The sequence below is a fragment of the Mya arenaria genome, chromosome 12 (genome assembly GCF_026914265.1).
Source record: "Mya arenaria isolate MELC-2E11 chromosome 12, ASM2691426v1".
Classification (NCBI taxonomy): domain Eukaryota; kingdom Metazoa; phylum Mollusca; class Bivalvia; order Myida; family Myidae; genus Mya; species Mya arenaria.
In genome coordinates, this window is record NC_069133.1 from 10,398,352 (window position 1) to 10,417,362 (window position 19,011).

The 19,011-nt window shown below is 34.5% G+C and overlaps 1 protein-coding gene across 1 annotated transcript in view; it reads right to left on the reverse strand.

Moving 5' to 3' along the window:
- LOC128210951 (mushroom body large-type Kenyon cell-specific protein 1-like) overlaps window positions 1–19,011 on the reverse strand; it is a 30,568-nt gene that overhangs the window by 5,647 nt on the left and 5,910 nt on the right. Inside the window, exons 4-10 of the mRNA XM_052915294.1 lie at window positions 18,252–18,331; window positions 17,533–17,590; window positions 17,045–17,237; window positions 16,370–16,523; window positions 13,812–13,970; window positions 7,960–8,136; window positions 2,651–3,926 (exon numbers count right to left, since the gene is read on the reverse strand). Coding sequence (XP_052771254.1) covers window positions 2,651–3,926; window positions 7,960–8,136; window positions 13,812–13,970; window positions 16,370–16,523; window positions 17,045–17,237; window positions 17,533–17,590; window positions 18,252–18,331 — 2,097 coding nt within the window. The remainder of the gene's footprint in view (window positions 1–2,650; window positions 3,927–7,959; window positions 8,137–13,811; window positions 13,971–16,369; window positions 16,524–17,044; window positions 17,238–17,532; window positions 17,591–18,251; window positions 18,332–19,011) is intronic.

Genomic DNA, 19,011 nt, shown 5'->3' on the forward strand with positions numbered 1-19,011 from the left:
GTTTTAATTTCAAAATCATTATTCAAAATTTCATTGAGGGGTCATCATATTCTTAATCAAGGGTGAATGTTTCACATCCAATAACTGGGGTCACCAAATTCTAAATCAAGGGAATGTGTCACATCCAGTAACTGGGGTCACCATATTCTAAATCAAGGGTGAATGTTTCACATCCAATAACTGGGGTCACCATATTCTAAATCAAGGGTGAATGTGTCACATCCAATAACTGGGGTCACCATATTCTAAATCAAGGGTGAATGTGTCACATCCAATAACTGGGCTCACCATATTCTAAATCAAGGGTGAATGTTTCACATCCAATAACTGGGGTCACCTAATTCTAAATCAAGGGAATGTGTCACATCCAGTAACTGGGGTCACCATATTCTAAATCAAGGGTGAATGTTTCACATCCAATAACTGGGGTCACCATATTCTAAATCAAGGGTGAATGTGTCACATCCAGTAACTGGGGTCACCATATTTAAAATTGAGAATGAATGTGTCACATCACAATCCAACATGATACTCAGTATTTGAACAAAAGACCTATTGATAATGTTTTTTTCAAGTGACAGACTAATGGCCATTATATGTAACTACCGATATATTTTATAGTTTGATCAACTCATGTATATCCTACAGTATATTAACCTTCCATATCCTCTTACATTTACCAGTACTGCAACATCAAGGTTTTGAGTAATAATAATTAAAAAAGTGAATGGAAAAAATATTTTTGATTCAAATTTTAATAAGATTTCAAATTTGCCAAAACAATTTGTATGGCAGAAATTGCTATACTAAATCATACCTATCTAAAATTAACCACATTTTTTTCAAGGGGAGTGTTGACTTTCAATCAAGCCTCCTCTTTAACTTAATGTATTTACTGCTGTCTGACCTAAAGAACAAACATCATTCATCATTGTGATATATATCAATTGCATCTTTCCGAATAATATAATTTCAGTACGTTTCAAAACATGTTGATTTAGCTAAACTGAATAATACATAATTAATAAGATATTAATTGTAACCAGTTATGGTAATCTTAGTTAGTAATTGTAATTTGACATTTTATCAAGTTAAGATGACATATATTTTGGTTACCTAATTTGTTATTTATGTAAAGTTAGAGGTTAAATATACCAAGTTTCAGTTTTTAGTTTCACCTAAATTAATTTATTATTTAGTGGCAATGGTTCATATTTTTCTCATCAATAAACCTGTTGCTATGCTAGAAATCAATTTTCATTACTTTCACATCTGAATATTTGAAATAACAGCTGCTCAACTCAGCACATTTATTCAACATTATTCAAGGTATCATATGTTCAATGATTTTGAATTAGGATGTCTCAGGTGATGCCATATTATTTCAGAATAATTTGAAATCGTTTTGTGTGTACATTTTTATATAATACCAAAAATTATATTCACGCCCAACTTCAATTGAAATAAAGAACAAAAACTAAAAAAGTGCAATATCTATCAATTGTGTCTAAATTTTGATAATTGATTTCACATTATCCTTATATCAGCGAGCAACATTTGTTCAAACATTACCAAAATTATATGGTGTCACGATGCATCCAAATTTAGAATTATTGGCAATGGTCTCAAAAAAGACAAGTATAATTGTACATATTAAGATACCTTGGTTTATATTAATTTATTTTAGCTTGATTAATTGTGACGAAAGCTGATAGCTTATAAGATCACTCTCGAGTCTGTTTCCTGGGCAGAAACCAGTACTGTGTCCTTGTTTGTGAGGCCATGAGAAAGTACCCCTGGTGAGGCTTGAACCCACAACCTCTTGGGTGAGAGGCGACCACCAACATGTATGCCACTAGAACACCTTCAACCTGTAGATACCTTATTGAAAAATTATGTGGACATTATAACAAAATGTATGTATGGTTGGAATGTAAGTTAAGACACAAATGGACACCAACATGGTAAAGAAAGCATCTCAGAATGGCAGTTTTGATAATATGCTTTTCTACTGTAGCCAGCATCATTTTAGTTATATAGTGCTTCTTCTAGGATATTTATACCACTGCTTTGCGCTGTGCTGCTCTTTTGACTGTCGGAATCGCACTGTGCCACCCAATCTTAAGCTTCTTATCATAATTATTTTAAGTTTTGTTGTTTAAAAAAACTAGTTTATTATTGTCAAAGGTATGTGTAGATTTTATTTTCCAAAAAAACCTGAAATATCACCCTAATAAAAGACATTTAAACCAATGCCATTTTATTTAGAAATTGGGGGGAGGGGGGGGGGAGGGGGGGTATTCAGAAGTCTCTGGCATTTATTATTAAAAGAAGCCAGTATAAGCTTGTAGATGGCATATGAGATGTTTAAGGGTGCCCTTTTAGGGAAGAGTGAACAGATTAGAAAAAATACTAAGCCCTTTGTCAATCCTGGAAGAAACCCTTTAGAATGAGAATTTTTGTCACCAAGTAAAAAAAATGAGAACATGAAAACACTCAAGACATTTTGTACATCAAATGATTCAGAAGTATAAAAAGCACAGGATTTAAAGTTAAATTCAGTAACTTTAAGTAAGATACACAAAGCCACCACCAGGCTCAGAAGACTGACTATAGCCGTCCTGTGAATCATCACCAGATTCGGACTTACTTTGAACTTTGTGCTGCAGTTTCCTCAGTAGGTCTGAGGCCGGAGCATTCAAGGCATAGCCTGAACCAAACAACCCAAGGGCCGCTGCATTCTCATACAGGGATCCACTGCTTATTGGCGGCAGCCAGGAGGATGCACCTGTAGCAGGGGGGCTTGACTTAGCGCTTGAATGATTGGTCGAGTCTCCAGCTGCAGTTTTCTTCACTGGAGAAGATTCCCTATCAGATGAACTGGTTGAATTGCCAGCCTCTTCTTTCTTTTTAGCCTCCTCTTCAGCCTGCTTTTGCTTCAATTCTTGCTGCTCCTTAATTTTCTTTTGCCTCAAAAGGTGGCGTTCTTTTACTTTGTACTCCAATGTGGAGTGTGGTACCCCGTAGTAGCTGCCAGCCCTGTGGACACTCATTTCCCCTCTCTGGACGGCCTTCACAGCCTCAGTAAGCAGCTGGCTGTTGTACTTCCTGTACTGACCTCTCTTCGGACGGGTTTTCTTTACTGGGCTTCCAGATGAGGATGAGTTTGAGGCATTTGATAAAGTTGAGGTTGAAGATGGAGTTGTAGATGATGACTTGGCTCCGTTTGCTTCACGTGAGTGAGAGCCACGCCTACTTCTCTTAGGTGGAGAGGCAGCAGTGTCTGGCAAGGAAAAGGCAGACAGAATGGTCTCCTTGGCTTTCTGCTTGTCTGCTTGACTAGAAGAGGCACCAATAAGCCCTGAGAAGTCTGTAGATTCCAGCTTACACTTCACTTTCTCTGAAATTGTCTTCACAATAATGTCTTTAAGGGTATCTCCAATCCTTGTGTTCTCATATTTAAACAGGCTATCATATATCTTTCTTTCAATATCCTCCTCCTTTCCTTGACCTGCTCCCTCTGGAGATGGATGAGACTGGAAGGTAAAATCTGGTGTGTGCTCGGCAGTGTCTGATTCAGATGAATTGGACTCATTGACAGTTGATAGGAATGGATGGTTTACATTTAAGGCCTTGTACAGCGCTGACTGTAAAACAGCGCCAGAGTCCAGCATTGGAATGTTTTTGTGCTCGCGCTTGCTTCTCTTGTTCGGGGGTGGTGTGGGGGAGCTGTACTCACGAATGGGTTTAGCACGGTGCGACTGGGGGCTAAGTTTAAAGTCACGAGATTCAAGGCTATGGCTGGCCTTCTCTTCTCTTTTCTTCCCTTTCAGTGACTTCATTTCCTGCTGATATCGTTCCCGTGTCAGTTTTCGTATCAGCTCATATTGGAATGGCTTCATCTTGTGGTTGGCTAAAGCCTTTGCCTGAAAAGGGAAAAGGTGTTCATTGAAGTTTACCTGAGTATTACTTTTCCCTAGGTTAATAGCAACAAAACAAACAAGTGTAGGACACCCAGCCCCCCCCCCAACAAACAAAATCCCATATCAAATTTTGTATAAACAGACAAAATTTCCCCTCTCTCCAAATATTTAAATCATATTTTATTCGTGAGTAAAGAAATGTAAAGAAATTAATCATACCGGCAATGTTTATCACAAATAACCTTCAAAAAGAGCATGAAAACTTTTTAATAGCCTATGCAAATTTTGTCAGTTTCCAAAAATTAACTCTTACTTTTACTTAGCAAAAACACACTCTTGCACAAAGTGTTCATAAAATGGCTCAGGAAGAGCAATATTTGAAAGGCACATAAAGCGCAGATTTTTCTACTGTCTGTTCCAATGTGCGTCTGTTCCCTGCGCATAGGAGTGAACAGTGATATGAGACTAATAAGCATGGTATTTCATCATTTTGCTGAATCATTTAATATCTTCTGCAAAAACATAATGAATGATTACTCTTTCTCATTATTAACATTAAAATATTACTGTCATAAAAATGAATCCATGCTGGAATTTTAAATTTTAGTGCTTGCATTGCATACAAATTGTTTTAACCAGACATAAACTATACAATTGAACTATTTCATACAAAAAGAAGACTTATGACACGAGACGATCATAGACAATTTACAGCCAAAAAATGCAAAAGTGAATACCGTTTTCTTGGTGTTTATTTCTATAATCTGTCTGAATTTAGTGTTTGCCTAATCTGTCTACATGCCCATGTTATCTGCATGAACATTTTGATTTAAGGAATTCCAAATTTAAAAAGCAATAATAATTAATATAAGAAAGAAAGACAGCAGAAAAAATGTTTTTCATTTTCTTGGTAAATGGATTGAAGACATTTTTGTCAATAATATTTTTATATGTAATTTTAATGTTTCGAATACTCATGCATTAAAAAGCTTGGGATGGAGGTACACCTTATACTGACAGAAAGTGTGTTTGGGTGTATGTTCATTTTTAGACTATCTGAGCATGCGCGCAGGTAGTCTTAAGACCGCAAACTCCAAAGAACTACTTCTATTCATGTCGTTTTAACCCATTTTTTTGTCTCAATGCGCTCTATGTTTAGTAGCAGAATGACATCGAAACCATAAAAACAGATTATCCGAGTATGAGTTCTTGCTTGTTCAGCTATTTCCGCGCTGTATTGCTGTATTCCGGCGTTTTATTTTTAGCAGAATATAACTATTTATAGATCGTTATACTTATCAGATTGGTGTGGGTCAAAATAATAGATGCTCTGGTAGGAAGGTAACATACTGATATTCTCTCTGAGTTCAGCCCAAGATGTTTTAGATATTATTACCAACCGCAAGTGTACCATCGCCTGCAGGGTTTGTTATTATAACCCGTGGGACCATGAAGCATGCTTATTTTTAAGGGTGTATTTCTAATATAACTTTTACATACATGCCATATTTTCTGGAGACCATTCAAGGGGATTTGTTCAAAAGGCTGAAAATTCAGGGGGATTTTGGTTGTATTCAGGGGGATTTTTTTAGCAGGTCTAAGTTGGCGAAATTTTAAAGTATTTTTAGACGCAAGTATGAAAAAATGTATTCACATATAGTTTGCTTTGAAAACCTCATAACTTTTTCATTATACAGAATTATTTTATGTCATGATTTATCATATTTTTATGATACACTGTCATGTCATACTGTAATGCACTTGAAGAACAAAATACGTCATTGGAAAAATATGTTTTCGAGACAATTAAATTAAATTTACCTTCCTCCAAAGTCTTTAAAAAAATTGTGCTTAATTCTATCAGCTATGATGACTTTCAGACAATAAGAGAATAGAATAAATATTATTAATTTCTTCCTTCCAAAAGAGTAATATTTCTTTGCCTTTGATAATTACTACAAATTAATTAATCACTTGTTGTAAAAGTTTCCTTTTGGAGAGTTACACTCACATACTGTGGTTTCACTTTGTCATTATTGCCTGATGTAAAATTTAATTAAAAAAAAAAAAGTTTTTTTTTTTTTTTTTTTTTTTTAAATTCCGGGGGATTTTTATCTCCCACCGGGAGATCCGGGGATGGATCGAAATTCCGGGGGATTTTTCCCCCCGCCGGGGGATATGGCATGTATGCTTTTATGAGATAAGAAACAAAAATGATAGTCTGAAAGTCAAAATAGTTGTATCCCAGGTTTCGCGGTGCTAATGCTTCAAATACTATGATTTGCCTGCTATACAATAACAAAATACTATTCATTCTATGATTTTTATGCGTATACTTTTCTAATAAGATGTTTACATTTTTTTGCGTAAAAGCTTCGTTCCGGTGTATTCTTGGCATAGTTTTGGACATTAGCCTTTCAATTTATTCTAACATACATGCCCTGATACCTTTCAATTTATTCTAACATACATGCCCTGATACGACAGTGAGTTATGCATACTTTTGATGAAGCAAAGTAGTTCGGATTTAACCTGTAAAACACCCAAAGAGTGCGAAGCATTCATAACAGCACTAGTATTATTTCTACACAGATACTTACATACAACATAAATAACATTTATTTATCAATAATACTTGAAAAAGGCACAATCATATTCCCATTCTTAGAACAGACAATTTCCGATAATCTAGAAATAGTTAAAACTGACTGATTTTCTAAAAATAGTTTCTACATACATTAACTGACCACATGTTTGCCCTCACCGCGGGAAAACGACCATCTGATAAGCTCTGCATTTTGAATAATTGCTTAAGTTATTCGTAAAAATAAAATCATTTTCCTTAAACAATTAAAACGTGTATGTTCATAAAACTTGCATTACGTATGATATCTAATCAAAGCACTGAACATATTTAGAAGTGATTGAAAGGGGCATGCATTGACTTTGTAACTTTCAATACTTGGGTATACATCGACTTAAGTGATAAGCTGTGCATCTTGAATGGAATTATTGCTGAAGTTGTTTGTAAAATAATGATTTTCCTTAAACAAAACGTGTATGTTCATTAAAGGAAATGATATATGATGTATTGTATTTTCCTCTCGTATGATAACTAATAAAAGCAACGAAAAATCTTTAGCATGCATTGTCATATTAAATACATGGGGAGGGGGTTTTGATTTGATACGATTGAAGTGACATTTACATAAACAAAATGATACCAGACGCCATAAAATAGGTATAGATATTGTTGTTTCCTCGCCCAGTTTGGGCAAAAGCGCTCTTGGCCCTCGGCACATTTTTCACTTTTATCAATGTGCCCTTCACCCATTCCCATAGTTCAAATAAAATTTGCAACTCTCACATATGTGCCCGCAGAGAGTCTTTCAGCCCCTCGCGCTTTGATTAATTAAAAAATATGATCCCACTGGTCTATCAATGTGCATCAGCAAATGATGGTTGAAGGGCATAGTGCACCCACAAAATTTAATCCTGGATAGAGCCAACTGTTATTTAACCTGCACTAGTGTATAGCACTGTCACACTGTACCCCCATTTAACATCCCTCCCAGAAGAGGGTAATTTTCCTGGTGAGACAGGGCATTGAACCCGCAACTCATGGGGTTGACAATCAGATGTCTTACCACTAGACAATGACCCCGCCACCTTACAGGATGTATTGTACAACAGATATGTTGTGATATATGGAGGCCCTAGGGAGACCCTAGCTATGTTTTGTTTGTTACCACATGAGATTAACAGAGTTGGATTGTCACAGAGAAAGTGGATAATGTAGCACAGTGGGTTGGTTGAGGGTTGGATATATAAAAGGGGCAGGATGGAAGGAGGCAATCATTTAAGTAAGCTTTTATAGAGAGCCTGAGAGTTTGTGCAATTCTCTATAGTGGGATATGGATGTCTGTTGAAATGTTATGTTTAATATGAAAGATAGCTGGTGGTCCGGGATGGTAGGGGGTTTGGAAGAAAGGCTTGAATTGGAGTAAAGAGGGAAGTTTTTAAGACAGTATGGTACCTTGTAGTGGGACATGGACGCCCTAGAGATGTTGTGTTTATGGCGGATGGCCTGTATCCTGCGCTCCAACTCGGTCTCCTCTGCATACTGCATGCTGATCATCTCCGGTGTCAAAAAGTATGGGATCGCCATCGGTGCCATGTACTGCAGAGATGACAACTGTAACAGGTCTGTCAACTGAAAACAGGAATCGTAATTGCGTCAAATAGCAGATTGTTCAATGTTTTTGACAGTAAATCGTAATTCTTCGTGAATCGATCTAAATGCAAATCGAAAATCTGTCGAAATGTTAATTCAAATTTGTTTGCCAATGAATAAAATGGCAGCACAAATGTTACACTTTGCAGAATTGGCCCTCAATCAAACAAGAAATCATGATAAAAATGTCCTACCCAAATGAAAATAATCCAAAAGCAAGGAGTACTCATATCTTTTGAAAAAAATGTGTTAAATAACTATGATGAATGACCATTTCAGTTTAAATGATGAAGTTTATGAATTCATAATTTATAATAAATCATAATGAATAATAATTGATATCATATAGATAAAACACGTTTAATGTCACCTGAAGGAAGGTGGTAGCACACATGTTTTAGATCTCAGTCCGTGACATACATTGTGAAACACCTGGGGTCCGTTTTATTAAAGGATCTTAATCTTCAACAATCTTAAATCTGTATGAACTTCACAGATGGCAACAAGTTAATTATATTCAATTCCTCAACTCTGCTTTCAACTTTTAAACTGGCTTAATACTCAGTTTTAGCAAATTTAAATCATATCAACATAACAGAAATAAGACGCTAAAATAATTTCACTTTACGACAAAGATTGCTAGTAAAGCAGGACCAAGATGCCACTATCATTTAATGGTTGTAGTTGTATGGCCTAAAATAAATACATTGGGTTCGGGTAACCCCACCCTAACAATGAAATAGGACCGACCCTTAGTCATGTTTATAGTCAGTTGGTGAAAAGAAAAATATTTTTATTTTTAAGTGTATGTCTTCAAGCTGCACTCTCACAGAACGTTTGACAACTTTTTTAATTTTTGTCTTGGAACGAGCCAATTTATGCGAAAATGCATGGGAACCATGTATATAAGACTGCTGACAAAAAAAAAAAGATCGCAGATTTTTATATTTAAGTTAAAAAATTGATGTTTTATCCATTTTTCTTAAACCATAAAACATTATTTTTCGAACGGAAATATGTAAATCTACAATCTGATCTTTTGTCATCCATCTTTTATCATTGGTTTGCAGATATTTACGCAAAAATTTGCTCTTTCCAAGACAAAAGATAAAAAAAGTTGTAAAAAAGGTGTATCTGTGAGAGTGCAGCTTTAATATGTAGTTTAAAACTGCTAAAACTTTATACAGAAAATTGCTTTAACACCATTCTGAAATGATGACAATAATGTTTTTACGTAAAGCCTAATTAAAAATGATAAAAAAGCCAAGTTGAACCTACCCTCCTGGTTTTCGAAGATGTAACCCAAACCAAACCATTTTTTTTTTGGCCTGATCACAATGTGATAGTCAAAATCACCGAAGTCTTATGAGCCAAATATAACAAATAAAAAGTCTAACTACCCTACCTGTACTTGAAAAGGATCTAACCATAACCAAACCTCTTTTTTTTGGCCTTACTTCAGTAATCTTAAAATTGTATTTATAAACATCACAAATTTTAAACATCACAAATTTTAAAGAGTTTATTTCTTTTATTTCCTCAATTAAGGCTCACTTTTAATACTAGCTTAAGTTCAATTCCCACAAATATGTCGCCAAATAAAGAAAATATGACACTTTATTTCAGGGCTCTTGTCAAATATGGGAGATAATCAAAAACATACAATAAGTTAGTTCACTTACAGTTGTCTGTTGTGTTTTAGCGAAATGCTATTTAAAAAAAACTGCTACGCTTTAAGGAGCATAAAACATAAAAGTTCATTATCAACAGCTGCAAAGTGTCTCATTTGTAAAGTACTTCCAATCTAGAAATTTATTGAGTCTCTAACTAAAACAGGATATGTAAAGTTAATAATGGAACAGATTGTAAATAGTTCAATCTCCCATAAAATAAATAAGACCTCTGAAAATGAACATCTGGGTCCCCCCGTTTCAGTAAAGAAATATTATCAAGTGTCTTAGGAGCAATCTTTAACAAAAGCAATTATACATTATAAAAATATACATTCCACAAGGATTCTTGATGAATTAATCAGGTTCTACTCAGCCACACAATCCCCCTCCCCCACCCCGACACCCCAGCCCGACCCCAATTCATTGAATAATCTAAGTTCCTTATAACAGTATCAAGCTTAGCAAATTAATTTTATTTTCGAATTATTTGTGTGACATTATCATTTTAAAGACTTCTGAGACTTTTAAACAATTATCTTTATGATAATCACCATAACCTATTTTTTTATTTATTTTTTATATCAAGATTAAGTAAGTATTTAAGATATCAAACTTCATACTGTACCGGAACTTGAGCTTAATATGACTTTTTATTGAGAATCTGTCCATCTAACAGAAAATTTACTAATACCACAATAGGTGTGTCAAAAATGGAGACAAGATCATATTGAATTGAATAATTGCATGACAAACAAGAGCTCCAGGGAATGATTGCCAATGCCCATCTGATTTTTCCAGTGGAATAAGAGGCATAATTTCACCATTATAAGGGCAAGAGTTATGGTGTGTTCATATGTGTATTGTACTCTGCTAACATGTACATGCATACCAAGTTTCATTTGAATTTCTAGAACGTTTTTTGAATCATGGCCAAGGTTAAAGTTTTTGCATAAAAACGTGACAACAAAACTAATGCATACATTCTTATTCTTCAAAAAACAGAAGAGCTGAGAGTTAAGTGATATAATACAATATGTTTATCCTACAATATCTTTCTTGTCAATGAAGCTCTGTTTTTATCCCATTATAAAAGTATTTATAATCATAAAACCTTAAGCAAAAACATGCGGAGAATTTCTGATATAAATGGGTAATAAACACATATAAGAGGAATGCATTCAATATGTTTATGAGCATGCAGAGTATCATAGAGATGTAACAAGATTGTAGAGGGACAGACTAATAACTAATGGATCATGAATACCAGGGGCATTTAGTATGTTCTGCAAAAGAAAACAAAAGTATTTCACCAAAAAAACATGACTGTGTACTGGTAGACCCGAACAATTTGCCATCACTCAACTAATTTCTCCACGGTTATCAACCGTCAGAAGTCAAATTTATTTGCCTTGATATAGATCTGACATTTGATCTCATTAAAATGAATCGACAATGGTAAATATTTAATTTTTGGTGGCAAGTGCAATAAGCGACTTATCAAATCGCTCGGCACCGTGGCCAAGTTCTCTGCTTGGTAATGGGTAGTCACGGTGGACACTAGACATTTTTCAGCAGATATCTATGTAACATTTTTAAATGTTTTTGATAAAAATTATGTCCAAAAGTGCATTCATTGCCTATATTATATGTACTACTAAAATCAACTGTGAAGGGAAAAAAAAAAAAAAAACCTGTACATTCTGATTATTTCAGATATTTCTATTTTATTATTCTTAAAAGCTGTATTTTCATGACAATTCAGAAGAATACTTTTAAAGATTCAACACTTAACAAACAGATAACCGACATTTATATATATACATATCCCTAGGGTATGACTCCTGGAATACCTCTACCATGTAGAAATTAAAGTTATTATCTCAAATTAATCAAAAGCAAGCTTCTGTTATAACATATTGAACACTCCTTGTATGTAATATTTATTTCATATTGTTAATAACAATAATGATTCAATGCACTTAAAGCTGCACTCTCACAGATTGAACGTTTTGACAACTTTTTTATTTTTTGTCTTGGAACGAGCAAATCTTTGCGTAAATATCTGCAAACCAGCGATAAAAGACTGATGACAAAAGATGAGATCGCAGATTTTCATATTTCTGCTCCAAAACTGATGTTTTATGCATTTTTCTTTAACTGTTTAACCATTTAAGCCATAAAACATTTAATTTAGAATGGAAATATGAAAATCTGCAATCTGATCTTTTGTCATCAGTCTTTTATCGCTGGTTTGCAGATATTTACACAAATATTGGCTAATTCCAAGACAAAAAATAAAAAAGTTGGAAAAATGGTTCATATGTGAGAGTGCAGCTTTGATAGATGTTTTGATAAGAAAGTAATCTGAATATGTTTTTGCATTGTCAATCCTTTTAAGAATAGTAGGAAATAAAATAAAGAAAATGCAATCTTAAGTACAGTGTATCTTGTGGTTGGGTTAGTGTCTCAGCCGGTACGCTTTTAACATCTTAAGACATTACCTAACTGAAGCCATTTTCCTTATATATATTAATTCCTCACTTATCGTTAAAATAAATATCTTCAAATGTCAAAAATATTTCATTTTCATGCATACTTTTATTTATAATTACGGTTTGACAATTTGGGGAAATGGTTTAAGTGAGGAAATAATTTAAGGTGTTTTATTAATACAGACCAGGGACTTAAATAGGAACTTAATTTCATAATATTGTTATAATGATCTTGCTTCAAATGTCATTAATCTTTTCATCTTATTTACTTTAAAGCCTCATTTATATATTGTTGTTTTGCCCTGCATTTAGATGCATCTAGGTTACACCACCACCATTGCCATTTCCTCTTTAATTAGATGTGAAAAGATCATTTTTAGGCAATATTTAAAGAATTTTCCACACAATGGAAATACAAATGACGTAATGGTGGTGTCATACCTTTATGCCCTAGCATAAATGTCAAAACAGCAAAGATGCTAGAAATGTGAACAGTGGCAGAAATCAGAAAGAATCTTAATCTAAACCATCCTAAAAAAGATAAATAGTGGTCATCTCCTAGTCAATGGCAACTAAACACTGAAGTTTTATGGTCATAGATTATAAGTATCTTCCATGGCCGAGAGTGTAAGATAGGTCCATCCGAACCCGTGCATAGGGTGTTTTGTGGAATTAAGGTTTACCGAGTTTCCGCAAAACACCCTTCGGGAGGGTCGGGATGTACCTATCTTACACGAGTGGCTATGGTAGATGATTTTTCTCCCACCTCAGTTAAACAAAATTAATTAAAAATGTATTTTTGGCTGGAACTCTTTAGTGCGTAGTGAAAATAAATGTGTATGGATATGTGATAATTCGTGGTTGTCATGGATACGCATGCAGTGATTCAGATTATGTTAATAGTCAAATGGGTCTTTAAATAGTTCTGTGGAGAGTGAAGCATTATTTCTTGAAAGTTGCATGAAAACTTTTTTGGGTGACATTTGAAGCCAGAAATAATAAATTAGCATTCTAAATATTGCCACAAGACAAGGTTTCTATTATGCTACAGACGACAGTCTTCAACAAGGGAGGTAATTACAATGTGATGACCATTATTAACAAGGAGTTCCATATGGGTACTTGTTTTATCTTTGCCTGTGGCAAGATAAGAATTTCTAGCATGGTTAATTTTTTTGATCGACTTATCTGAGGTGGGAGAAAAACCTTTCCAGTGATTGTGCAGACAAAGTTTTTATAAGACTGTCGACTATGATCTTTACATTTGACCTACTGACCCCAAAACAATAGGAGAAACCTACTGGGCAATAGCTACCTACCACTAAAGTTTGATAGTCCTAGGTAAAACTGTTCTCGAGTTACTGTTCAGACAAAGTTTTATTCCAGGTGAAAACACAGATAGACAGTACAAATGATATATGGAACTCCTTTGAGGGCATACAAAAACTTTCCAAAATGCAGGCAATTTTGATCTGTCTGATGATATTACCATGAGGGGTCTATCCTGGAATGAGAACTGTTGAAGATGTTTGAGGCTAGGGACGTCGCTGGGAGCCAGGAGGTGGCGGGGAACATCACTACTGGAATTGTCATCCTCCATCAACATGGCTGCGGATATCTGGCACTCCTCTTCTTCTGGCTTAAACATCTAAAACATGTGGAAAATCTACTTCAGTACACATCCTGAGGGTTTCAAGACCATTTAAGTTTAATCATTAAATAATTTACAACGATTTTGAATAAAGTTATGAAAACTTATACTAAGTCACCCTTGTTTGCCGATGTTGCGCAAGAGTGTTCTTGTGTTGTGGGGGAAACCGAGGTACCAGGAGAAAACCTACTTGTCCAACTGGGTGACCCCTAACCAAACTCACATGCACCCAGGCTGGGAAACGAACCCGTTTCCCCTTGGTGAAAAGTGAGAGGGCTAGCCATCCATATTTGTCTAACAGCGATTTCTGCTAGTTTAAGGAAAAAATATCTTCACCTCTTCAAATTAATGTAATTGCATTTATTTATACCATGTCACCAAAATCACTCATCTGTAACATCACTTAAACAATAAACGCTATACAAACAATATATATCGAAAACTACAACATGGATTTATGAACTTAGTTTAGTTTAGTGAGAGTTACCTCCCTTTAAATATCCTGAACACATTTGCATTGTACGAATAACCAAATCCAAGGGCATAATAGTGTGGCAACAAACCTCAAGTAAACACAGAAAAGCATGTATTAATATAGTATTGTATTTCTTTATGGGCTTAGAACTAGGTTTTATAATGTGTGAGTTTGATTCAAATATGAATTTCACGCCTGAATGGCCCATCTAATAATGCTATTAAAGTAACATTTGGTTTCCCAAAAATCAATACCCATGAATATCAAAAACCATTAATAAATCAGCTTAAAACCGAGAAAAAGATTGTATTTAAAGCAGGCTGTCATTTCTCTTTTTAGAAGACATCTTTCATTGTACTGTAAGGTATCACACACAGACACAGTATGGCTTGATTCTGTTTTGAATTAAGAAAGAAAAAAATGGGTGTTGTATGAACACATAGGCTATTAATTCTTTTAGCCAAACTTTGCACACAACCACCTCTAATTGTAATTCATTCATATGTAAAATGATTCCCCTCATTTGGTCTTAAAATTTTAAATAAAAAATGATATTCTTAAAACCAAACTATGCAATACTCCAGGGGCCATATTAACTAGCGTCTTGACTCTTGACCAATTCACGAAAATGCTCAAAGTCAATCTCAGTCTCAACTCATTTTACCACATAAAATCATTCTATGATTCCAAATCTAGTATGGTTTTATTTTGAGTACAAATTTCTTCATAGAAAGTGTTGAAAAAAAACTTTTGTCAATATTTATAAGAAAACTTATTCTAGTGCAAAAAATATACATGAGTAGTTGCATTGAGTTATATTCAATTACTTTTTATGCTGTAGAAAATGTTTTTCTTTGAAATCTTAACCAAAGTTTTTAATCTGCATATTCTTTGAGAGAATACACTTTAAAATGGAGTAAAAACATAAAATTGAGATTGAGTTTTGACTTAAGTATTTTTGTGATATTAACGCCTGGGATGCAAGTTCTTGAATGTAACATATACTTACCTTTAATGTAGTTGATTTTTACAGAACATAATTAAATAATTGTTAAAAAATTGTATTTGCAACATATATGGCCAGACTTTTTTTTAACTTTTACCATTATTTCTTTTTAATAAAGATTGTACAATGAAATGAAGATGCGCAGTTTTGAGACTTAAAGTGACACTCTTATTCAAAATCGTTTCATACACATGTAAAACAAACATAATTTTTGAGTGATAAACCTTTAACTTCTTACTAAATAATGCATTTATGGAATCTTTTAATAACTATTAACAATAATATAACTGTGTATTTAATAGCTGAAAACCACAAAAATATTAAATGATTGGTGAATGCAAAAAGATTTACTGCGATATGCTATGGTTTTTTAAGGTAGCAATACCGTGTTTTCTGCACCTTTCTTTTGTATTTAACTCGTTATCATTCATAAGCATAACTGTTTTCGACATCTGTCCATCCTTTTTGGTATATTAAAACAATTGTATTAAATGTGTTCAATCTTATTTGGGAGTAATAGTGCATCTTTAAAGCTGCACTCTCACAGATTGACCATTTTTACAACTCTTTTATTTTTTATCTTGGAAAGTGCAATTTTTTGTGTAGATATCTGCAAACCTTAATGATATAAGGTTGCTGACAAAAAATCAGATCGCAGATTTTCATAATTCCGTTCGAAAATTGATGTTTTATGGCAAATACATAAAACATCAATTTTTGAACTTAAATATAAAAATCTGCGATCTGATTTTTTGTCAGCAGTCTTATATAACTGGTTTCCATGGATTTTCTCGAAAATTGGCTCGTTCCAAGACAAAAAATGAAAAAGTTGTCAAAACGTTCAATCTGTGAGAGCGTAGCTTTAACTCTCAAACTCAGACTCTACATGTTAGTGATCAAGCCCCGCGGCAGTACCTTATTCCTGAGAGTGGATCGAGGCACTCCATACAGTGAGGCGGCCCGACGGGTTCCTAATTTCCCATTCTTGACCTCTGTCATGGCGGCACTTAGGTCCTCATTTGAGTAGCCCTTCTTCCCATTCTGGGGGCTCTCCTTTTTTGATTTGTTACTGGAAGACACACACAATATAAAATTCTAGCAGCTCATCCAACAAATTATGTCAGAATCAAATCCATGCATTAACTATAACAAAATAAATTATGCACGATCGAAGATTGATAGAATTAAAAAATCTCATTAATATTCAATATTAACAAACAATAAGAGAGGTTTTGTCTGTAATGTAGGGAAAAAAATATCATATCATGGTACATGGCCACCTTTCCAGCATAGTTTGTTTGATTGACAGCCATATTTTCTGACCAGGAAAATGGTACAATATATTTTGGATCAAATACAAATCTGACATGATTGGAGATGATCATGCTTGTAATACAATTTTTGCATCATAATTAACTTCAACAGAATTGCCCTTTCAGATCAATGAAAATGATATTCCATAAATAGCACATCTCAATTTTATACCTGATTATCTGAGAGATGATCATAAACACTGATTTTCATAATCAATATTCAATATTATCATAATTATTAATCAACCTGAAAAGTTTGAAAACCCACATACAGTACCTTGGACCAGGAGATGAGACAGCAGGGACCTTGAGCTCGATGTTGGGTCTTGGTGAGGGGTCACTGGGAGGGGGTGGGGGAGTGGGCGTCGCCTCGTTACTTCCAGACTTGATGTCCGTGAGGATGTCCCGCCCAAAATCACTGGTGTAGAACTGCGGCAGGAAAGGTAGCACTTCACCTAAATGTCGTAAGCCTGAAATTGAAATAAATGAATTAACATTTACATAAAAATAGAGTTGAACGAACATTCAGGCATGCTAAAATAAAACATGACCAAAATAAAGTTTTACAAATTATTTCACCCCAATAATAAACTCTTACACAATTGCCTGTTATTGATGTTTTTTATTGTTCCTTGTTAAATGAATAAACTTCCACAATTAAAAACAAATCCAGACTACATATCACAGGACAAGTAACTCATTATAACACAGTCATTTCTAAATGGGAATTGAATTGATATCTCACAAAGTGCTCAAAGTACTTACTAGGATGGTCTTTGAGAATTTTTCCTCCTTCTCGCGAGTCTGACTTTTCTATCGCATCCTGTAAAATCACATTGTAAATATTTAACTTAAAGAGACAATTTACTTTCATGACTTCATAATTGGTCACATTAAACTTCAATCTTACATAAGTATCATTTTAGAAAAGTATTTCAATTGGTATCTTACTATGTCGTTTAAAAGCAACAGTTAATGTTATAAACTTTAGAAATTGTTTTATAGATCTTTGAATGAATGTATATAATGGTATGTTTCTAATCGATTCTTACTAATATTTTTTTTCATACATTTATTCAACATTATTGATGACAATAGAACTCTATTTCTGTATTTCTGTTACTGCGCAGATTGACTTCACGTGATATGCAAAAGTCACTCAGACAAGATGAAATTTACTGATTTCTCACCATCTGACTAATTTCAGAACATGATTTTCCCATCGGGAATAGTGACGTAAATTTAATCAAATAATGACTCCCCCCCCTTGTACAGTCACAATAATCAAATTTTATCAAAAATCCTCAATGTCTGTTCACCATCAGATGTCAATGTAAATTTTCTTTCTAAGATGCTTTTTATTTTCAAACTATGATTGGTCTTGTTATTCAGTTTTGACATCTGAATTCGGACCAAGTTTCAGCATCAATATCTATATCATAGTTAAATATAAAGCTGATTATCAACACATGCCCGCTACTCACAAACAGAAGTTGAATGCGGTCTTTACAGTAAAAACAGTTCTCCTCCGGTTCCCAATCCTGTGGCTCTTTAGGTTCAAGGCCTGAATAATGTACATGAAAAAGAAATTATAGTTCACAAGGACTTAACAATTAGACCTGTTACCAAACTGTACTACACAAACATTACAAGTAGTACCAGGGTTTCATGAAGTAACTTAAATATACATTATTTTCCACCATGTAATGATTTACCATAAAATGATAAAAAGCATTACATAGACAAGACAAGAGAGTGAGCATAGCTCTGCCGCTATATATCGCTCACCTGAGCATCATTGCTCTTGGAAACAGCTCTATAAAGCTCACCTGAGCATCATTTCTCTTGGAAACAGCCCTATAAAGCTCACCTGAGCATCATTGCTCTTGGAAAAAGCCCTATAAAGCTCACCTGAGCATCATTACTCTTGGAAACAGCCCTATATAACTCACCTGAGCAGCATTGCTCTTGGAAACAGCCCTATATAGCTCACCTGAGCATCGTTGCTCTTGGAAACAGCCCTATATAGCTCACCTGAGCATCATTGCTCTTGGAAACAGCCCTATATAGCTCACCTGAGCAGCATTGCTCTTGGAAACAGCCCTATAAAGCTCACCCAAGCATCATTGCTCTTGGAAACAGCCCTATAAAGCTCACCCAAGCATCATTGCTCTTCAAAACAGCCTCTTATAGCTCACCAGAGCATCATTGCTCTTGGAAACGGCCCTATATAACAGACCCAAG